The sequence below is a fragment of the Carcharhinus amblyrhynchos genome, chromosome 9 (genome assembly GCF_965287045.1).
Source record: "Carcharhinus amblyrhynchos chromosome 9, sCarAmb.v2.hapA, whole genome shotgun sequence".
NCBI lineage: Eukaryota > Metazoa > Chordata > Chondrichthyes > Carcharhiniformes > Carcharhinidae > Carcharhinus > Carcharhinus amblyrhynchos.
Genome location: NC_137332.1, coordinates 10,632,693 through 10,656,876, shown reverse-complemented (window position 1 = coordinate 10,656,876; position 24,184 = coordinate 10,632,693). Strand labels below are relative to the sequence as shown.

Sequence of the window (24,184 nt, the reverse complement as noted above, 5' to 3'; positions counted from 1 at the left end):
GTACCACCATGCCACTCCCTGCTCAAAACACTGTACCTTATTTTTAAAATCTTACTTTAGTCCCTTTATCTCCCAGATATTGGACAGGTAGCCCAGCTCTCATTCTAATCAAACTGATTCCTCCATTTCACATCTCTTCTGAAGGATTGCATTGAAAATTTGTGACGTGGAGTTGTCGACATTGGACTGGGGTGGGCACAGTAAGTAGTCTCACCACACCAGGTTAAAGTCCAACAGGTTTATCTGGTAGCACGAGCTTTCACAGCACTGCTCCTTCATCAGGTGAGTGCAGGATTTGTTTCACAAACAGGACATATATCGACACAAACTCAATTACGAGATTAGATTATCTTCCAACTATTATCTTGTAATTGAGTTTGTGTTCTATATTAAGCCCCGCTTGTGAAACAAGTCCTACACTCAACTGATGAAGGAGTGGCACTCCGAAAGCTCGTGCTACCAAATAAACCTGCTGGACTTTAATCTGGTGTTGAAAATCTGAAATAGCTACTCACTGACTGCAGCAAAATACTCTTTTCGAAAAGGAATTGCCACATCCCTGATTCAAAGTGAACCGAAAGGCTGTAAGTTTCAAGTTGAGAAGCAGTCAACTCATATCCTGAAACAAGGCCTGGGCTACAGATGAATCGAACAGACAGAATGGTGGCCTTTTCCCACTTTTGGGAGCTTCATGCTCATCCTGCTCAAATCCTATATATTTTGCAGCGAGAATAGAAAGTTTACCTGTTCTTCCACACTCCACAGCTGGTTAAATGTTTCTGACTTGGAGTCATCACAAATCCTTCCTCTTATTACCTGAAAAAGTTTATGTAAAAAAAAACTTCAGATACTTCACTTTTTTTGCCCCCAGAATAAAGGATTGAAAATAACAACAGTTGGATTATCAAAGGCACAATATTCAATTTGAGGTGTGACAAGTTATTCCCAAAAAGAATCCCCCTTCACCATCTCAAAGTGAGATGGGATCTCATATACAATTCTAACAGGGTTACACAGGGTAGATTCAGAAAGAATGTTCCCAAGGGTTGGGGAGTCCAGAACCAATGATCATAGTTTGAGGATAAGGGGTAAACTGAGATGAGGAGAAATTTCTTCAGTGTGTGGTGAACATGTGGAATTCGCTCCCACAGTAAGTAGTTGGGGCCAAAACACCTGATTTCAAGAAATTAGACATAGCTCTTGGGGCTAAAGGGATCCAGGGATATGGGGAAGGGGAGGGCAGATCACGATACTGAATTTGATGATCAGCCATAATCAAGATGAATAGCAAACAGACTTGAAGGGCCAAATGGCCTACTCCTGCTTCTAGTTTCTATGTTTCTACCTAAACTAAGCCAAGTTTGCAGCTGCTAAATTTTCAGGACATTAATTATTTCAAACATTTGCCACACCTGTAGAAAGAATATAACGTGCCTATGTTATGTAACAAAAGAAATGCCCAGATCAACAACAATTTGTATTTACAAAGTGCTTTTAAAATAATAAAACATCCCAAGATATCTCACAAAAGTGCATCAAAATTTGATACTGAGGCACAGAAGACAGAATCCCTACTGTACATTTGGCCCATCAAACCTGCACCAAACACAACCCCACCTAGCCCCTATCCCCATAACCCTGCTAATCTCCTGACACTAGGTCAATTTAGCATGGCAGATCAACCTAACCTGCACATCTTTGGACTCTGGAAGAAACCGGAGCACCCAGAGGAAAACACAGGGAGAACGTGCAAACTCCGCACAGACAGTGACCCAAGGCAAGAATCGAACCTGGGTCCCTGGCACTGTAAGGCACCAGTGCTAACTAACCACTATGCTGCCCATTAAGATAACAATAGGGGAGCTGACTAAAGGTTTAGCCAAAGAGTTGGGTTTTAAGGAGAAGTGTTTTTAGGGTGAAAATTCTACAACACAGATCCTAGAGACAGTGACACGACCACCAATGGTGGGGGGTGGGGGTGGGGGGAGTGTGTGGAAATCAGGGAGGCACAAGAGGCTAGATTTGGATGAACAGAGGCACAAATAAAGATGACAAAGTGAACAAGATTTTATTTTTCACTGCCCAGTTTAGCTTGCTCCCAGAATCTACCATCGCACAGCAAGTGCACCTGAATCATGTCACCGAGGAATTCGGAATTTTGGACAAAATCAAGAAAAGATAATTTTTGCAAAATAGGAGAGAAAAGCAACTGACTGAATTTCCCCAATTTTTCTAAGGGCTTTTTCACTTAAAACACAGATGAGAAGTATCTTCTGTACAAGATAGGTCTGAGGAGAATCTGGAAACAACTGTTGCTCTTACAGGGGATCTCATCAGGAGAAAAGTGGGGGACAAAAGCATGGTCAGACCAGCAATCAGTGGCTTAGAATATACACTGGATAAAACAAAATTACTGTGGAAGACAAAAGGGTCATCTGGACTCGGAACGTCAGCTCTTTTCTCTCCTTACAGACGCTGTCAAACCTGAGACTTTCCAGCACTTTTTCTCCGAGCTTAGAACATACACTGAAGACAGGAAATGGTCTCCAGTGTGAGCCATGGCTCAGTTAGTTTCACACACTCCCACGAGTTAAGAGGGTCAAGGGTTCAAGCCTCACATCCCCGAGACACGGGCACATTGTTTAATGTCATCTCGGCACTCCGAGGGTGCTGCACTGCAGCAGAAGCCATCTTTCGGATGAGAAAGAACAGCAGAAAGATTCTCCTCTGTGTACTGACCAACATTTACCTCTCAAATCAAAATTACTAAATCAGATCATCTGGGCATTATCCTTTAGCTGTTCGTAGGGCTGTGCTGTGTGTAAATTGGCTGCTGCATTTCCCACATAGGTTACAGCTGGAATTTTATTGGCCCGCCTACCCAGTATCGAGGCAGATGAGGCTCGCAGAACGGAATTCTCCGTTGACTCTGGGCGGGATTTTACAAGCTTCGCCCGATCGTGGTTGTAAAATATCCACCTACATTTCAACAGTTGGCTCATTAGCTGTAAGACACTATGTGAAGTCAGAGATCGAGAAGTCACACAACTCTCTCTGCAAAACATGAGGAGCAGAGATTTTCTAAGGCTCTTTTTCCTTTGAACTGTGAAAGTGTGACTCCTATTAAAGTTGCTAACTACTGCGAATAATAAAGTAATGCAGCTGTACACAAAATGAAATTTTTCCCATTTCCTGAACTAAAGTTGTCTTTTCAGCACATCTGAAGGCCAACAGGGATTACAGCCTCCAGATTATAGAAACACTGTCACTCGGAGCCAAAGCTGAAGTTTTAACCTGGACGGTATTGCGTGTTCTCCAGGGAGCATTTTCATTCCTCCTTCACCCGCCAATCCCCAAAGTAGTACGCGTGCGCACACATACATGCGTGCACACCAACTCCTGCGAGGTGAGCTTGGAGCTCAATTTGAAGGTCATGCTTGTTGATCCTAGGAACAGCCGCTTTTTGTGTCCTGCTTGCCACAGAGTAGAAGGCAGGGGTTGGCAAACCCATATAGCAGAATGAAACAGACTTTAGTCCAATTTTCAGGTCAGTTTTGGAGATAATGCTCCACTGGATGGCCTGCCAATACTAATAACGAGCTGACGGTGGAAGTGAAGAAGGTTGCTGGTTACAATCAGCAATCGGAACAGTGCACAAGACAGCATTCTGTGCCTGATTGGTGAGCAGCATTTCTGTTTTGTGTGCAACTAAGTTCCTTTCTAGCACGTAGCTTATTGAGATACATCTTGGGAGAATTTGGTTTATGTGGTAAATAACAATTATTTATTGCAGTGAGTGTTTGAATCGTTAGTATGCAGAAAAATACAGATGGGAACAATAAGCGTGTCAATACTTTCAAACACTTTCACTGCCAAAAACATTAAACTTTACAGGGATTACCAAAATCTGAAGCTGACAGTAATGATCACTGCCCAATATCTGTGACTCCATACAAATAATTTACAGATGCTGACACATATTGCCCTACACAGCTGCCAATCTGAGCATGATCTTGATCAAGTTCTTGAAGTATTTGGTCAGAAGGAAGGGGTTTGCTTCTGTTATGTAAATGCTACATAATATTACAAAAATACAAATATAGAAAACTAATGAGAGATCTCTATATGTGCTACTTCATGTGCATCACTGCTTCAGTACTTTATATTAGCTCTGATTATTATGCTCTCATTTCAAGCAAATGGTTGCTTCTAAGTGGGGAAAGACTTCAGAAATCTGAAGCACAAAGGGACATCAGAGTCCTGGTTCAGGACTCTCTTAAGGGTAACATGCAGGTTCAGTTGGCAGTTAGGAAGGCTATTCAATGTTAGCATTTATTTCTAGAGGACTAGAATAAAAGAGCAGGGATGTATTGCTCAAGCTGTATAAGACTCTGGCCAGATCTCATTTGGAGTATTGTGAGCAGTTTTGGGCTCCATACTCAAGGAAGGATGTGCTGGCCTTGGAGGGGGTCCAGAGGTTCACAAAAATATCCCAGGAATGAAGGGTTTGTCATGAGGTGCGGTTGAGGTATCTAGTTCTATACTTCATGGAATTTAGAAGAATGAAGGGGGATCTAATTGAAACTTACAGAATGCTGACAGGTCTAGATAGACAGGATGTTTCCACTAGTGGGAGAGACTAGAACTTGAGGGCACAACCTCAGAGTGAAGAGTCATTCCTTTAAAACTGAGATGAGGAGTAATTTCTTCAGCCAGAGGATGATGAATCTCTGGAACTCATTGCCACAGAGGGCTGTGGAGGCCATTGAATGCCTTCAAGACAGATAGATAGGTTTTTAATCAATAAGGGGATCAGGGGTTACAGGGAGAAAGCAGGAGAACGGGAATCATATCACCCATGACTGAATGGCAGAGCAGACTCGATGGCCAAACGGACCAATTCTGCTCCTATATCTTATGATCAATTGGTACAGTTTCCTCTGCTTTGCTCTAACAATGGGATAAGATTTCAGATGGGCGGCAAGGTGAATAGCACTGCTGCTGACAGCCCCAGGAACCCGGATTCAATTCTAGCCTTGGGTGACTGGGTGGTGTTTGCACATTCTCACTGTGTCTGCTTGGGTTTCCTCCGGGTGCTTTGATTTCCTCACACACTCCAAAAATGTGCAGGTTAGGTGGACTAGCCATGTTAAATTGCTTTAGTGTTGGGAGGATTAGCAGTTAAATATGTGGAGTTACGAGGATAGGGCCTGGGTGGAATTATTGTTGGTACAGGCTTGATGGGTTGAATGGCCTCCTTCTGCACTCTGTAATTGTTATTGTGACCCTCTTAGACTCTTGCTAAATCGAGCATACTGAGAAATCTTAGCTCAATCTACTTTCCCTCCTACTGAACCATTTAGAGCTACAATAGGGTAGTTTTCTCACTGTGGGTCAAGAACAACCAACACCTGGGATTGAGAGTCCTCAAGCACATTTTAATACATGTGATGAATCTTCTTATTCAACATGCTTAAGTTAATTTTAAGACTGCTTCCCATTGTTCTGAGCAGGAAATCATTCCTATCTGTCCTGCAATTGCTTTAGTCAGGTCAGCTCTGTTTGACATTAACTGAACTTACCTGATAAGCACATCATTGTCACAGAATCCGACAGTAGTAGAAGGAAGCCATTCAGACCATTGAGTCTGCACTGACCATTTTCCCACCCAGGCCCTATCCCCGTAACCCCACTCATTTACACTAGCTAGCCCTCCTGACACTAAGGGGCAATTTAGTATGGCCAATCCAGCTAACCTGCACATCTTTGGGCTGTGGGAGGAAACCGGAGCACCCGGAGGAAACCTACATGCACATAGGGATAACATGCAAACTCCACGCAGGCAGTGATCTAAGGCCAGAATCGAACCCAGATCTCTGACGCCAAGAGGCAGCAGTGCTAACCACTGTACCAGCGTGCCACCTAACATGGGCTTAGTGTTGTTGTGGGCTTCAGGCCACTTTGCACTGAATTTAAACACTTCATGACAATGTTGAAGTAAAATAATGCATCAAATTAATTCATATTTGCCATGTCCCTTGAAGTATTTTCTCACCTGCGCACGGCTGTTTATCATTACATCTGGGGCATCGCTTGAAGGCAACACTGAAGAGTAAAAAGAGGAGGACGAAGACTCTGCATCCTTCTTGGAATCCATGGGACTTTTTGGTCTCACAGGCAAACCTAGCCAAGAAAACATTCAGAAATTGAACATAATTTGAGATGCTCCAAATAAAACAAAAAAAACTCAAAAAAAGAAACTGATATTTGCGAGGAGAAAAATCTGCTCCTTGAATACAAGACATCCCAATGCATTTTGTGAGGCATTCCAAAACAAGAGCTGACAGCCAGCCATGTAAGGAAATATTAGGGCAGATGACCAAAAGAGGTAGATTTAAAAAGTGTTTTACTGGGGGCAAGTGAAATAAAGAACAGGAGTGGTTTAGGGAGAGGGATTTTTTTTTTATTCATTTGTGGGACATGGGTGTCACTGCTGGCCAGCATTTATTGTCTATCTAGTTACCCATGAGAAGGTGGTGGTGAGCTGCCTTCTTGAATGCTGTGGTTACTGCCGTTAGTGAGAGAATTCCAGGATTTTGACCCAGCCACTGTGAAGGAATGGTTTTATTTCCAAGTCAGGATGGTGAATGGCTTGGAGGGGAACTTGCAGGTCGTGGATTTGGAAGGTGCTGTCTAAGGATCTTTGGTCAATTGATGCAGTGCATCTTATAGCTAGTACACACTGCTGCTACTGAGCGTCGGTGGTGGAGGGAGAGTAGATGTGCTGTCAATTAAGCCAGTTGCTTTGTCCTGGATGGTGTCAAGCTTCTTGAGTATTGTTGGAGCTGCACCCGCTCGGGCAAGTGGGAAATATTCCATCACACCCCTGACTTGTGCCTTGTAGATGGTGGATACGCTTTGCAGAGTCAGGAAGTGAGTTACTCATCGCAGTATTCCTAGCCTCTGACCTGTTCTTGTAGCCACTTTGTTTATGCAGCGAGTCCAGTTGATTTTCCGGTCAATGGTAACCCCAAGGATCTTGACAATGGGGGATTCAGTGATGGTAACATCATTGAACGTCAAGGGGCGATGGTCAGAGTGTCTCTTATTGCTGATCGTCATGGTCTAGCATTTGTGTGGCATGACTGTTACTTGCAGAGCTTAGGGCCCAGGCAGCCGAAGGCGCAGCAATTGAAATTGGGGATGCTCAAACGACCATGAATCGGTGGTGGTGGCGGTGGTGGGGGGACACATCTGAGAAGGGCTGGCATAGAGATGGTTACATGGAGGGTTTGAAATCAAGGGTGAGTGTTCTAAAATTGCTTAACCAGGAGCCAATAGGGTGAGCTGGCACTGGATTTGTGTGTGTGTGTGTGTGTGTCAGTGAGTGAGTGAGAGTGAGAGAGACAGGTGAGAATCGGAACATGAATGGAAGATTTTGGATGAACTCAAGTCTAGAAAGAGTAGAATGTGGGAGGCCAGCCAAGAGTGGGCTAGAATTGCCAAGTCTTGCCCTAACAAGAGATACAGATTTTGACAACAGGTGAGCAGAAGTGGCTGCAAGGTCAAGGCAGTGCTACAGAGATACAAACAGGAAACCTTGCTATTGGTGCGGATGACTGGCTGAAAGATGCTCATCTTGGTGATAGTGAGGTTGGAAGCTGTCAAATTCAGCCTCAGAGAGTTGACAGGGCGTGGGGTGGAGTTAGTGGTTCAGGAGGGGGAGTTGTGGCAGGGACCAAAAACAATGTATGCGGTTTTCCCGATATTCAATTAGGGGAAATTTCTCAATAGCTTTTATTTATCAACATCGAGATCTGAAGGGCTTTCATGGCAAACTGAACGAAGAACAAAATCGTAAAAACAAATAAGTACCTTTGTCAAAGACGAGTTTTAACCTCCGCGTATTGTGTTTCTTATTTCTGTATTCTTTCTCAAAATTTCCTAGCCCAGACGTATAATGGTCCCATGGGATCGGAGGCAGCTGAACCACTCTTTGCGGACATGGAAACCCCATCTCAACCTATGTCACAAGGCAGTTGAAAGCATTAAAAATCCATTCACATTCAGTGCATCAGATTGTCTTCCTAATAGCTTCTCATAAAACATGTGTTCAGAAAAAACGGTGCAGAGATTATGAGAGTTTTCTTTTTGACAAGAGTAGGTAGAAAGAAACTGATCTCACTGGAAGAAGAATCAGTAACCACAGATCACAGGTTTAAGATAATTGGCAAAACAAATCAGAGCGGAAGCACATGTTTTTTATTTTACACAGCCAGTTGCAATCTGGAATACACTGCCTTAAGTGACGACCATAAGAAGTCTCACAACAACAGGTTAAAGTCCAACAGATTTATTTGGAATCACGAGATTTCGGAGCGCTGCTCCTTCATCAGGTCAGTGGATCCCAATGTTCTCCACTCACCTGATGAAGGAGCAGTGCTCCGAAAGCTCGTGATTCCGAATAAACCTGTTGGATTTGAACCTGGTGTTGTGAGACTTCTCACTGTGCCCACTTCAATCTAATGCTGGCATCTCCACATCATGAAATGATGATGGAAGCAGATCCAACAGTAACTTTCAAAAGGGATCTGGATATCTACTTGAAATGGAAAACAGGGAGAAGGCAGAGAAATGGGATGAAGTGGATAGTCCGAAAAGACACGATGGGCTAAATGACCTTCTGTGCCATATTGTGTGCTTCTATGAAAATTAGTTATTGAAATTATTCTCCATTTCAGATTGCTGTTAAAACACTTCATACAATTTTCTTTAAAGGCTAACCTCTAGATGTGCCCAGTTATTTCTTCCAGCCAGTCACATGTTTATCTACTTATTTGGTATTACAGTGTAGTTCAGTCAAGATGTTTCCTTTAGCTGAGACAACATGGGTCAAAGGAGGTAACAGTAATAGGTCTGAAAAGGGAAATATTTTGCTGCCCTAGTTGAGAATAGTATAGTGAGGGGAATAGACACTGTTCTCTGTAACTAGCCAAGGACACCTATTCTGGGTTGGAGTGGAACTTGAAGTGAGAGGGGATGATCCAGTGGTCATAGTCGATGTAGGCAGCAAAGACATTGGTAGAATGAGAAAGGAGGCTCTGTGTACGCAGTTTGAGGAGTTAAGCATCAAAGAACAGAATCTCCAACATTATAATCTCTATATTATTATCGGAGCCACATGCAAATTTCAAAGGGTATGTAAAATTAGAGAGGTTAATAGGTGGCATAGAGACTGGTGTGGGAGAAGTGGGTATCAGTTCGTGGGACATTGGCATCAGTACTGAGGAAAGTGAGGGCTACATTGTTGGGACAACCGTTGGGAAGCATGCTGGGAACAGTGTTCTTGCAGACTGTAAAAGTAGGGAAGTAGCAAGGGCTTTAAACTAAAGAGCGGGAGGGGAGGGTTCAATTACTTGAAAAATTTAGAAGTCAAAGTTAATGACAGGAGTGCAGATTAGTGATCAGTCTGAGTGTCAACAAGAAACTACAAGTAGGGGCAGATCATTCAAACATTGTATTACACCAAGGACTCACACAAGAGCCCTAACTAGGAGGGGGAAGCTTCCGAGACAGAAGGTTTAAAAAAATCAGAGGTATGTGCAGTGCAGTGTCACAGGATAGTGAGGGGGAACCTGATCATCACAGTGTGACAGGCCAGAGCATGAAACGTAAACAAAAATATGCAAAACAGAGCAAATTCAGAGTTGTAAACAATTGTAAAAAATAAGAACATAAGAACATAAGAAATATGAGCAGGAGTAGGCCATCTGGCCCTTCGAGCCTGCCCCACCATTCAATAAGATCATGGCTGATCTGTTGTGGCTCAGTTCCACATTCCCACCCTCTCCCCATAACCATTAATCCCCTCTCTTATCAAAAACCCATCAACCTGCGTCTTAAAAATATTTAGCGAGGTAGCCTCCACCACTTCAACGGGCAGAGAATTCCAGAGATTCACCACCCTTTGAGTGAAGAAGTTCCTCCTCAACTCCGTTCTAAACCGCCCCCCCTTTATCTTGAGGCTGTGCCCTCTAGTCCTACTGTCCTTTCTGAGCGGGAAGAGTCTCTCCACCGCTATCCTATCCATCCCATTCATCATCTTGTACGTCTCAATGAGATCTCCCCTCATTCTTCTAAACTCTAACGAGTACAAGCCTAGTTTATTCAGCCTCTCCTCATAGCTCAACCCCCTCAACTCCTGCATCAGCCTAGTAAACCTCCTCTGCACTCCCTCCAAGGCCAAAATATCCTTGCGTAAGTACGGCGCCCAAAACTGCACACAGTACTCCAGCTGCGGTCTCACCAATGCCCTATATAGCTGCAGCAAGACCTCCCTACTTTTACATTCAATCCCCCTCGCTATGAAGGCCAGCATCCCATTCGCCTTCCTGACCACCTGCTGTACCTGCAAGCTGGGTTTTTGCGACTCATGCACAAGGACCCCGAGGTCCCTCTGCACTGTCGCCTGCTGCAGTTTTTCTCCACGTAAGTAATAATCCTTCCTACCATTATCAAAGCTATATGTTCTTTATCCAAATGCACGAAGCATTTTCAACAAGATAAATGAGTTGATAGCACAGACTGCAACATACAGTATGATGTGTTAACTAACTCAAAAATGTAGTTGTAGGATGACCAGGACTGGGTGCTCAACATTCCAGGGTATACAATATTCCAAAAAGACAGGCCAAAGGGGTGAGGTGAGGTAACGTTGTTAATCAAGGAACATTTCAGATCAGTGGTGAGTCGTGATACACAGACAGTGCAGAGTGATGTAGAATTAGTTTGGGAGACAAGGGTGGGAGTAGTCGACAGACCTCCAAAATGTGATCTCCAAAAAAAGTCAGAGCATAATTGGGGAAATGGGCATGTTTGAAGGGAACAGCAATTATCATGGGAGATTTTAATCTGCACATTGATTGGACAAACCAAACCAGCAAGGATAGCATTGAAGAAGAGATGGTGAGATGTTTTCAGTAGTGGGAGAGTCTTGAACAGGGGACATCGCTACAAGATAAAGGGCTAGTCATTAATACCAAGGTGTGTAGAAATGTCTTCTCACACAAGGTGATGAATCTCTGGAATTCTCTGCCCCAAAGGGTAGTGGAGCTGGATCATTAGAAGTACTAAATTGGAGGTGGATAAATATTTGACAGACTGAGGAATAGGGTATGGGGAAATGGCACAGAGCTGTGCCCAGCACAGATCAGCTATGATTGCACTGAATGCCGGGACAAGCTTGAAGGGCCTGGTGGCCTCCTCCTGCTTTCTTGTGTTTGTGTGTCACTGGATTGCTTAGACCATGAAACAACACCAACCTATAATGTCCCACTGGACCCAGCCCATCGCTGCATACAGGCGACAGCTAAAGTCTGGATAGTGGTCCTAATTTTTTTTTTGCTGAACTATTGAGAGGGGATATTATATCCCTTAATGTACACTGCATAACTGAATTCATAAATCAGCACCAGGAAATGGCCATTAAAAGCTTCAAAACTCTCTTAAAAGTTCAGATAGTTCAGTAAAGTCCTTCAATAGACAGAAACCACCACCATTCCCTTGGACTCACTTCAGTTTCACAGTGTGTTTGCCTCTTAATGTTATAGAATCATAGAATCCCTACAGTTCAGAAGGAGGCCATTCAGCCCATTGAGTCTGCACCAATGACAATCCTACCCAGGCCCTATCCCCTGCATTTATCTTAGCTAGTCCCCCTGACACTAAGGGGCAATTTAGCATGGCCAATCCGCCTAACCAGCACATCTTTCGACTGTGGAAGGAAACCGGTCCTCATTAATTCAGGATGGGTAATAAATATTGCCCCACTGGCATTGCCTACATTCCAAAATCTCAGGTAAAGACAGCCCTTCTGCCCCTCTGATCTCAGGTGACCATCTTTCCCATCAGAGCTTTGGTTTCTGATCAAAAAACCATCTGCATTTCTGGTAATGCAGTATTCGCTCAATACCACAGTTGAGTATCAGTCTAGTGCATTCAGTCTGGGATTGCTGGGGTCTAGATCCACAATCTTCCTACGGATCACACACTCCATCAAGTCATAAAGTTTCCATATGCAATGACACTTGTAAGGTTGCCTTTAAACGTTAAACATTTTTAAGTATGTCAGGCAACAGAATGAAACAAAAAAAAAAGAGTTTTCACTCATTGGATCTAAATAACTGATCTAAATCTCAATCAGGGATTTTAGTGAAGAGATAAAAAATACACAGGAAAAAAGGATCCTTATTATTCTCCAATGAATACAGAACATGCTTATTAAGGGCTTGTTAGTGACCTACCTTCTGTTGGAGATTTTCCACAAACGCAATGGGTTCCTTCAGCCCTTCTTTCTGATGTCTGCTTAAACATTCCAAGTCGTGAATAGCCTGGGCCCGTTGGGCTTCCAACACAGCAATGGTCTGTAGCAGCCTCTGGTAACTGAGTAAAAGATTATACAGGCTGCATCAAATTACTCTGAATAAACCATGAGTTTCTCAACAGAAGCCTAGAGAAGTCTCTTTTGAAACATGTCAAAAAATTTAAAATGACCAGGAACTTAAACAAAGTTCCCCCAAAAAAGACGTTCTCAAATCAATAACTTTAAACATTCAATAAACATTGCTTTATATTTCAGCAAGCAACGTGCTCACTGATTGTAAGATTCACATGACTTTGAATCCAGTGTGGACTGATGGCACAGAGATATTTGATGGTCTACTTGTTCAGTTCCTGAAAACTGCACTTGCTTCCTAGCCAAGATAGCTCAGAGACTCAGCCCTGGCATCAGTAAGCTGGTGCTCAGCACATACTGATAACCTTCCACACAAAGAATGTGAGAAAAGGAATGGGTGGGCCACAAGGCCACAGGCCAAGGTATCTGCAAGGAGTTAGCATGACTTAATGCTGTTAGTCCAGAGGCTTTGAATCCATCCACAAATCAGAATATCAGAGTCTTCACGCCAGGTGCCAGGAATGGGGGAAGGTTTCATTCTGAGCATTACTGTCTGCCCCTCAGTGAGCGCTAAACATTGAAAGAAATTGGAACATCCTCAGAATTAAGCTTTAATGCAGGAATTTGAAGTTCTGATTAAAGAATGACCACAGCATGGAAGACCATTTGACCCATTACACCTTCATTGTCTCTTTTGATGAGCTACACCTTCATTGTCTCTTTTGATGAGCTATCTGTAAGGGGAGGCGGTTTGGAACGGAGTTGAGGAGGAACTTCTTCACTCAAAGGGTGGTGAATCTCTGGAATTCTCTGCCCGTTGAAGTGGTGGAGGCTGCCTCGCTAAATATTTTTAAGAAGCGGGTTGATGGGTTCTTGATAAGAGAGGGGATTAAGGGTTATGGGGAGAGGGCGGGAAAGTGGAACTGAGCCACAACAGATCAGCCATGATCTTATTGAATGGCGGGGCAGGCTCGAAGGGCTAGATGGCCTACTCCTGCTCCTATTTCTTATGTTCTTATGTTCTTATGAAAGAAAAGGGCTGTCATTTCAAATCCAGGTGACAGCTTTGACAAAGGGTCATCTGAACTCTTTCCTCCCCTTACAGATGCTGCCAGACCTGCTGAGATTTTCTAGCGTTTTCTCTTTTGGGTACATTAACACTGTAATGAAGTTACTGTGAAAATCGCCTTGTCGCCACAGTCCAGCACCTGTTCGGGTACACAGGGAAAATTTAGCATGACCAATGCACCCTAACCAGCGCGTCTTTCGGACTGTGGGAGGGAACCCACACAGACACAGGGAAAATGTGCAAACTCCGCACAGTCCCATACCGAGAATCGAATCCGGATCCTTGGCGCTGTGAGGCAGCAGCGCTAACCATTGTGCCACCGTGTCGCCCCGAATAACCCCCGCTTCTCCAGTCAGGTCACGTATCTGAAGTCCCTCATCCCTGGTACCATTCTAGTAAGTATCTTCTGCACTTGCACTCTTCCAAAAGAATGCTATCCAGGATTGAACGTAATGCTTCAGCTGAGGTCTCAGTGTTTTGTGAAGTTTTAACATAACTGTCTTCATTTCGTGCTGTTGGCTTCTATTAATAAAGCCAAGGAATCCATATGAACAGCTTCTCAACCTGTCTTACCACTTTCAATGATATGTTCAGAAATAATGCCAGGTCCAGGGGTCAAAATAGAGATAATTTTTAAGGGCTCTTTTTGAGAAAACAATTTGCCGAGGTTAATTTTGTCAAGGACAACTTTCTGATTTTCGGAGAGCTTCTTTTTTGCTTTTACATTTTCATTCTCAGTTCCAGTCAGTCAAAGTAGTTAACACAAGGAGCCCAGGATGCCATTCATCTTTAGTTTCCTGGTAATTTCTCTCAAATCTGGATTTGAAATACAATTTGCAATTTACAGCTGAACATGTCATCAGACACCTTTCCCGTCCCAACGCTTTTGTCTACCTCAGAAATTCGTCACCCATTTCATACCTTCAGCATTAGAGATTGCAGGATTTCTTGTATTTAGCTAGCTTTTTAATTCCACAATAAAAGCTGATCATACCTACATTGCAAATCATGAGTCCATGGCACTTTTAAAAAAAATTCATTTGTGGGACATGGGCGTCACTGATTGGCCAGCATTTATCGCCCACCTCTGGTTGCCCTTAGCTAGGCCATTTCAGAGGGCAGTTGAGAGTCAACCACATTGCTGCAGCTCTGGAGTCAAACGTAAGCCAGACCAGGTAAGGATGGCAGATTTCCTTCCCTAGTAAACCAGATGGGATTTTCTGACAATCAACAATAGTTTTGTAGTCATCATTAGATTCTTAATTCCAGATATTTTTATTGGATTCAAATTCCATCATTTGCTGTGATGGGAACCCAGGTCTGCAGAACATTAGCTGAGTTTCTGGATTAATGGTTTGGTGATAGGTAGGCTATTGCTTCTCACTTGTATATGCGTGTCATTGACTTAGTATGTCAGCTATCTACTGCCTGTGCCAATGGATTTTAAGTTTTTGGTCAACTTTTGCTAGTTTTCAAGCTTGGTCTTCCAGGTATTTGGTAACCGACAAGCAGTTGCTTGATAGTCCAGCTCATGAACATTGCTGAAACAGACACATGCTATCAAGGCTTTGTTCTTCATTTAACAGGACAAACGCAAGAATACCAAATTTCAAACAATAGCAACTATTTACATTAGAGGAGAAAAGGGTGCTGACTGGTTGGCAGGTTAACTCTGATTGGCTGAGGTGTGGCAACGGAGAAACAGGGAACTATGGGCTCCTCAAGCTCCTGGATGATTCAAAAAAAAAGGGTGTAAAACTCAAACATATTGCTTTGGTTTGCAGAGATGGGTCCCTATCTATGTAACTTCTAACAGGTGCAAATGAATCACATTATGAACTCAAAGAGTGAGGTGGTCCACTTTGGTAGGAAGAACTATTACTTACGGGGCAAAAAACTGCAGCAGGCGACGGTGCAGAGGGACCTCGGGGTCCTTGTGCATGAGTCGCAAAAACCCAGCTTGCAGGTGCAGCAGGTGGTCAGGAAGGCGAATGGGATGCTGGCCTTCATAGCGAGGGGGATTGAATATAAAAGTAGGGAGGTCTTGCTGCAGCTGTATAGGGCATTGGTGAGGCCGCAGCTGGAGTACTGTGTGCAGTTTTGGGCACCACACCTGCGCAAAGATATTTTGGCCTTGGAGGGAGTGCAGAGGAGGTTTACTAGGCTGATACCGGAGTTGAGGGGGTTGAGCTATGAGGAGAGGCTGAATAAACTGGGCTTGTACTCGTTAGAGTTTAGAAGAATGAGGGGAGATCTCATTGAGACGTATAAGATGATGAATGGGATGGATAGGATAGAGGTGGAAAGACTCTTCCCGCTCAAAAAAGACAGTAGGACTAGGGGGCACAGCCTCAAGATAAAGGGGGGGCGGTTTAGAACGGAGTTGAGGAGGAACTTCTTCACTCAAAGGGTGGTGAATCTCTGGAATTCTCTGCCCGTTGAAGTGGTGGAGGCTGCCTCGCTAAATATGTTTAAGACGCGGGTTGATGGGTTTTTGATAAGAGAGGGGATTAAGGGTTATGGGGAGAAAGCGGGAAAGTGGAACTGAGCAGCGACAGATCAGCCATGATCTTATTGAATGGCGGGGCAGGCTCGAAGGGCTGGATGGCCTACTCCTGCTCCTATTTCTTATGTTCTTATGTTCTAATTGATTAGATTAAGTCAGTTTATCCATGGTCTCCATTTCACTTAATAACTTGAAAACTTTGACCAAATCATCCCTTAACCTTCTAAATTTCAGGAAATACAGTCCTAGTTTTTTCTTTCATTGGATGATGGGTGTTGGCCAAAATTTGTTGGCCATCCCTAATAGCTCTGAACTAAGTGGCTTGTGAGGCCATTTCCAGGTAAGAAGGCAGGTAAGGGTCAAGCGCATGTAGGCCAGACCAGGTAAAAGATGGTCGATTTCCTTCCCTAAAGGGCATTATCATCTATGGCAATTTCACAGTTGCCAATACTGAGAACAGCTTTCAATTCCCCATTTTATTAATCAAAATTAAATTTCACCACCTGCCGTGGTGGGGTTTGAGTCCATGTCCTCAGAGGATTAGTGTGGGCCGCTGAATTACTACTCCAGTGACATTACCACTAGGCCAGTGCCTCTTCCTAATCTCCACCAAATTGATGTAACCTCTGCTCACAATTTAACCCCTGGAATTTGGGTATCATTCTGGTAAATCCAAACTGCACGTCCTCCATGTACACTATATCCACCTCATAAGGTGAGAAGGCGCACAGTGGATCTGGTATAATTTCGGGAGGAAGCTTGCTAATTCTGCTGATATAAACTTCCATGTTCTGACCAAAATGCTACATCAAAACACAAATTAGGAACTTGTTTTCCTCACAAGAGCTGGTCACTATTTCACAGCCATCAGTGTAGAAAGTAAGAGCTTGCTTTAGATTAAACAGCATAGGCTGCTTCCCCAGAAGACTACTGATCGCTGCACACATTCTTCTCACAAATCCTGACAATGATGAATGTCGCTTGCCAGGCGAGGGACCACACAAGCTTTCCCTGTACAGACTGGGCACTGTTTCAACTATGTTAGTTTGCTGCAGCTGCTAAATCATAGAATCACAGAATCCTTACAGTGCAGAAGGTAGCCATTTGGCCCACTGAGTCTGCACCGACACAGTATCTTGCTCATGCTCATCGCCATGGCTAATACATCCAACCTACACATATTTGAACTCTAAGGGACAATTTAGCCTGGCCAATCCACCGAACCTGTCTGTGCAGTGTCCGTATGCTCTCCCCATGTCTGCTTGTGTTTCCACCAGATGCTCTGGTTTCCTCCTACAGTCCAAAAGACTGTGGGAGGAAACCAAATTCATTCGTGGGACATGGGTATCGTTGGCTGGCCAGCATTTATTGCTCATCCCAAATTGCCCAAGGGCAACTGGGAGTCAACCACATTGCTGTAGCTCTGGAATCACATGTAGCCAGACAGGTAAGAACGGCAGATTTCCTTCCCTAAAGGACATTAGTAAGCTAGTTGAGTTTCTCCAACAATCGATAATGGTTTCATAATGACCAGTAGATTCTTAATTCCAGGTTTTTGTTTACTGAATTCAAATTCTATCATCTGCCCTGGCGAGATTTGAACCCAGATCCCCCGAACATTAGCTGAGTTTCTGGATTAAAAGTCTAGCGATAATACCACTAGGCCATTGCCTCCCCGAATGAACCAGCACACCTTTGGACACTTAAGAACCAATTCAGCACGATCAACCTATCTAACCTATGGGCGGTATAATAGCACTGCTGCCTCACAGTGCCAGGGACCCCAGTTCGATTCCCGGCTTGGGTCACTGTCTAAGTGGAGCGTGCATGTTTCCCCCCAATGTCTGCATGGGTTTCCTCCAGGTGCTCCAGTTTCCTCCCACATTCTGAAAGACGTACTGGTTAGGTGCTGGAACGTGGCGACTAGGGGAATTTCACAGTAACTTCACTGCAACATTAATGCGAGCCTTACTTGTGACTAACACATAAACTTTTTAACCCGCACCTTTTTGGATTGTGGGAGGAAACCCACAAAAGAGACTGGGAGAGCTTGCAAACTGCAGTCACCCAAAGCCGGAATCGAACCCAGCTCCCTGGCACTGTGAGGCAGCAGTGCACACTGTTGTATCACCGTGCTGCCCCTAAATATCTCGGTCTTTGCACACGATATGCTGTTTGGTCAGTGATCATACGAATGTCCAGCCTGAACATCAGGCCCAAAGAAGAACTGAAGAACACGCCACTCCTTGAATTAAGAGAAGGTTTTTCTTCAGAACAAGTCTGCAATCTGTAGGATATTAAACCACATCTTTTAACTGAATAATACTGCCTTCAGCTTTTGGCAGTCAAGCCAAATTCCCTTCATTTTGGTTTCAAGCTTCACTGGACACGTGAGGCTCAACCTGAATCTATGTTTCAGAATTCAAATGTGTGAATTAGTTACAGTGCTTTTTAAATAACTGAGGAACTGCCAAGGAAAAGGATCAAAACCCATGGTTTCAAATGCCAAGGAAAAATTTGCAGGGCTATGTGGAGACAGCAGGGGAGTGAGGCTTTTTGGATAGGTATACTGGAACGATGGGTTGAATTGACTCCTCCGTGCTGACTGATTTATCATTTAAAGATTGTACACATCAGATAGCAACGATTAGGCAATGATCAGATCACTGAGATACGAAAAAAGTTCCTTAGTTCTTGGATCTGAGGAAGACAATGAAATAGGTGCAAGAGCCTTGTGTGAGAATGAAGACATATGGAAGGTCAGTATCTTTGGAGCTCAGAAGGAATTGGAAAGTTCAGAGCACCATTTAATTTTGGAGTATGAGCTGAGCGGAAGTTCTGTTGTGGAGGCACAGTGATCACTGTTGCCTCACAACGCCAGGGACGTGGTTTGATTCCTGGCTCGGATCACTGTCTGTGTGGAGTTTGCATGTTCTCCGTGTCTGCGTGGATTTCCTCCGGCTGCTCTGGTTTCCTCCCACTGTCCGAAAGACGCACTAGTTAGACCCGAACAGGTGCTGGAGTGTGGCGAGTAGGGGAATTTCACAGTAACTTTATTGCAGTGTTAATGCAAGCCTCACTTCTGACTAATTAATGAACTTTAATTTTTAACTTTTTGAATTTAAACAGTGAGAGACAGCATGGGGTTACCGCAGCAGGGCCATATCGTTCACGTGTCTGACATGAGATTCCCAAAACAAGCACGTGACATGGCAAACACTTCAACATGGCAAGTGAGCCTAGGAGAGCAGAGGAAACACTTCAAGGCCTCTCTCAAAGCCTCCTTGAAAAAGTGCAGCTTCCCCACCGAAACCTCTAAATCCTGGCCGAAGACCACCCAACATGGAGAAAAGGTTATCCAGGAAGGAGCTGAGCACCTCATGTTTCATTGACCCCCTCTCCCACCAATAACAAGAGACTGTAAGTTGTGCATTGGACTCCTCAGTCACCTGAGAACTCCGGTTTAGTGTGGAAACAAGTCGTCCTCGACTCAGAGGGTCTGCCGAAGAAGACCAGTGTTAAAGCAATAGGAAACACAAGAACGGTTAATATCTAATACACAGGGAGACAAGGATCGCCTAGTTGATGAGCTTGGTGCTTCTTGATGTGCCAACTGGTGCTCCCGGTGAGGTTAATTGAGATCAGACAGTTCTGGCCTATGTTCTTGTCTTCACTGCTATATGACTATTAGCTGGCATAACCATTAGCTAGAAATACAGAAATAATCCCAAAAACTGAAAGGTACAGAATACTGTGCCATACTCCCACTCGGTGACCTGTTGTTTTGGCTTCACAGTGACTACTGTGGTGAAAAAGAGTTCCATTTTGACGTTCAAGGAGTTTCCACGTGGTCTGCTGTTTTACAATTGCCATGCTTGCAAAAGGCCAGTGGCACAGCCAACTTCTCACGAAGACAGGCTTTCTGTGTCAGCAGACCTTTGCATGCACCCCAAATTATGAATGGCAAATGAGTCAGAGGGGAGATGAAGATGATTTTTATTTATGTAAATGGCTTCTGGAATGCAGTGTCTGAAAGGGCAGTGAAAGCAGATTCAACAGCAATGTTCAAAAGGGAATTGGCTACTTATTTGAAAAGGGAATTTGCAGAACTATTGGGAAAGAGCAAGGAGTGGGATTCACTGGATAGCTCTTTCGAATGTCCCTTACCCATCAAAATGCCCACCCATTAACATGGTGCACCTGAGCACATTAAGTAAAAGTATTAAATAAAAACAAATGCTCAACTAGTGCTGTGACTCACTGTGTGTGCCAGAATTGAAAAAGAGAGACATTACTTATAATCTCTTAGTTTGGAATGAGGCCAACAAGAGTTTTAACAGCGTTAGCCCAGTTCTCAAATGGCATCCGTCCACAACATACACAAGAAAGAAATGTTCGAGCAGCCAACACAATTGGCATCAATTCAGCAAGTTCATTTAGACCGACCCGAAGAATAAACTGTGTGGGAATCTGAAATCTCCATCTTAGCAAGAGACAAGCAGCTCTTTTAAGAAAAAATTCAGGGAAGACTTTGCATTCTGCTGCTGGATGTGGCGCAGGAAAATATTTTAGCTGCATGCGGAGCTTTCCATCATCTGTACAATGCGTAAACACATTTGCAAAGTACCTGCAGAGGAATAAACAGTATTGATTCACCACAAGCTAGGTGCAACTCCACACGTGAATTTTCCAACTTGTGATGGGCCACACCTTTCTCAGACATCTCCTCTGGCTCATCAAGCAGAAATGACTGAACCTTCTGACAGGATGGAAGACATGAGCATCCAATCACTCCAGGAAAGATTAAACAAAAGACAAAATAGAATAGAATCCTTACAGCTCAGGAGGCTGCCATTTGGCCCATCGAGTCTGCATCGACAACAATATACCTAGGCCCTACCCCCTGTAATCCCGCATATTTACCCTACTAATACCCCTGACGCCAGGAGTTAATTTAGCATGGCCAATCAAACTAACCCGCACACCCTTGGACTGTGGGAGGAAACCGGAGCGCCCAGAGGAAACCCACACAGACAATGGAGAGAATGTGCAAATTCCACACAGACAGTCCCTGGCGCTGTGAGGCAGCAATGCTAACCACTGTGCAACTGAAGATCTCAACCCCACCACACCCAGTAAATCAGCATGTGATACTGCTGCACACTGGTGGGACTACTCTGTAATTCGTTGGCTGATAGTCTCTTTTGGCCAACGATGGTTGCCAAAGACACTGTATAAATGCAAGTTTGTTTTTCTCCTTTCTTCTCTCCTAAATTAAATGTCAGCAGCTGTGGGGTTTTCCAGTTGCACTCAGACTACATCCTCTCACCCTACTCAGCCCCCCACTGCTTCTGTTCAGATGCAAGAACAATTTGAATTTATATAGCACTGTTCTGTTGTCCTCAAACTTGTTTTAAAGATAGGTGACAATAGTGTGTGACAAAGACTGACTAGGCTACTGAAATACCATGACATACATCCATTCATGTTCATGTAATAAAGTGTGACAGGGGAAGTTTAAAAAAAAGTTGACTCCAAGCCGCATAAAGGGAATATTAAGAAATTTTCAGAGATACTAGGAAGGAATTCCACAATGGAGGCTGAAGGCGTGGCTGCTAATGGTTAACTGATTAGAATTTGAATGTTCAAGAGGCTATAATTGGAGGAGATCTCTTGGATGGCTGGGGGGGTGCGTGTGTGAGGGAGAGCATGAGAGAGTGTGTGAGTGTGCGTGTTTGATATCTCAAGCGGACAAGGCTAAAGCCATGGAGGGATTTGAAAAACACGAACAAGTGTTTAATGAGCAGTCAAGGTAGGTCTACAGGTATAGAATCATAGAATCCTACACTGCAGAAGAGGCCATTCGATCCATTGGGTATACACCGACTACAATCCCACCCAGGCCCTATTCCCATAACCCCATGTATTTATCCTAGCTACTTTTCATTGTCTACTAATACACGTGACAATAATAAGTTAAATCAAGTCAGCAAGCACAAGCAAGGGAAATGAGCGAGTGGAACTTGATACGAGTCAGGACACAGGCAGTAGGACTTTGGATGACTTCAAAAATATCTGACTGTGTGTACACAGACAGCATTTATGTAGCACCTTTCAATAAACCTCAGGATGCCCAAAAGAACTACACAACTAATGATAGCCTCAGTGCCAGGGACCCGGGTTTGAATCTAGCCTTGGGGTCACTGTCTGTGTGGAGCTTGCATGTTCTCCCCGTGTCTGCATGGGTTTCCTCCGGTTTCCTCTCACAATCCTAAAGATGGGCTGGTTAGGTGGATCAGCTATGCTAAATTGCCCTTTGGCGTCCAAACATGTGTAGGTTAGGGGGATCAGAGGGCTAAATACGCAGGGTCATGGGAAAGGGTCTGGATGGGATCCTCCGTCGGAGTGTGCAGACTCGATGGGCCAAACACCCTCCTTCTGCACTGTAGGGATTCTATGATTACATTCTGTTGGAACTGTAGTCATGGTTATAATGTAGGAAATGTGACAGCCAATCAGCACGTGGCAAGTTTCCACACAGCAATGCTATATATGAGATGGTTTTGGTGATCTGAGTTGTTGGTATAAAGATAGGTCAGGCTACGACCGCCCTTCTTCAAATAGGGCTGTGGATCTTTGATATCCTCCTCAGAGGGAAGATAAGGGTTTGGCTTTATCTTGTCTGAAAGATGGACCTCCAGAGATGCAACACTCCCACTGGACTGCAGCCTAGGTTATGTAGTCTGTCTGGAGTGGGATTTGAACATGTAACCTTCTGCTTTCTACTCATCGAGACACGGCTAGCACACGAGCAGCGGTTCACTTCAGGTAAAACCCAAAACATGAAGCCTGTTTCCAACTTTTCGCAAGCTCCTGTCAGGATTTTAATGGAATGTTTTCCTTTCTCTTTGATTTCATGCCTTGCTGGCTTTAAGACTTCTAAACCACCTGCTAAGCACTTTTAAAAATAAATGGAATTATAAGGCATGGACACAGCTCCCAATGGAGAAGTTCTGGATTTAATCAGGAATTGAGTGTCACTTGCAATCAATCAATTTCAGAACCTGAAAGCTGTGGGTTCAGGTCCCATTCCAGAAACTTAAGCACCTAATCTAGAGCAAATGTCACCTACACCACCATGCTGATCCAAAACCTCGCAAGTGAAGCAAAAGATTCCCTGCACTATTTAGAAGTCGAGTACAAGAGCTCTCCATAGTGCCCAGACGAACATTTAACCTGTAACAAAACAACTGTTTAGAAATCTGCTCATTATTACATTACCATTTATAGGAGCTTGCAACGTGCAACTTGGCTGCCCCCTTTCCTACATTATAGCATTGAACGTACTTCAAACGTACTTTGTAGGTTGAAAGTGTTTTGGGACGCCTGGCATCATGGAATCCTTACAGTGCAAAAGGCGGCCATTCAGCCCATCGAGTCTGCACCGATCATAGTCCCAGCCAGACCCTATTCCCGTAACCCCACGTATTTACTCTGCTAATCCCATTGACGACTTAGGGTCAATTTAGCAAAATCAATCAACCTAAGCTGCACATCTTTGGACTGTGGGAGGAAACCGGTACACCTAGAGGAATCTTACGCAGACATGGGAAGAATGTGCAAACTCCATCACAATGATCCAAGCTAGGAACAGAACCCAGGTCCCTGGTGCTGTGTGACAGCAGTGCTAACCACTCTGCCACCATGCCGTCCATTGAAAAGTGCTTAAAAAGTGCAAGCCTTTCTTTCTTTGCAGAGGGACAGAATCTCAAGAGTACAGAAGCAGAGCAGAAGAGCAGAAGGATCTTGGGGTCCGGGTCCACGGGACTCTTAAATCGGCCTCACAGGTGGAAGAGGTGGTCAAGAAGGCGTATGGTGTACTGGCCTTCATTAATCAAGGGATTGAGTTTAGGAGTCGGGAGGTAATGCTGCAACTTTATGAGACCCTTGTCAGGCCTCATTTGGAGTACTGTGCGCAGTTCTGGTCGCCTCACTATAGGAAAGACGTAGAAGCTATTGAAAGGGTACAGAGGAGATTTACAAGGATGTTGCCTGGACTGGGAGGCATGCCTTATGAAGTTAGGTTGAGGGAGCTGGGTCTCTTTTCCCTGGAGAGACGAAGGTTGAGAGGCGACCTGATAGAGGTTTATAAAAT

At 44.1% G+C, this 24,184-nt stretch overlaps 1 protein-coding gene across 6 annotated transcripts in view; it reads right to left on the bottom strand.

The window, feature by feature from the left end:
- The window catches only part of zzz3 (zinc finger, ZZ-type containing 3), a 125,346-nt gene that overhangs the window by 30,641 nt on the left and 70,521 nt on the right, over nucleotides 1-24,184 (bottom strand). For all 6 annotated transcript variants that reach the window (XM_080195156.1, XM_080195155.1, XM_080195154.1 and 3 more), the window contains 4 exons: nucleotides 12,303-12,441; nucleotides 7,876-8,023; nucleotides 6,056-6,183; nucleotides 745-816 (listed from right to left, as the gene is read on the bottom strand). In XM_080195156.1, the coding sequence (XP_080051282.1) occupies nucleotides 745-816; nucleotides 6,056-6,183; nucleotides 7,876-8,023; nucleotides 12,303-12,441 (487 nt within the window). The remainder of the gene's footprint in view (nucleotides 1-744; nucleotides 817-6,055; nucleotides 6,184-7,875; nucleotides 8,024-12,302; nucleotides 12,442-24,184) is intronic.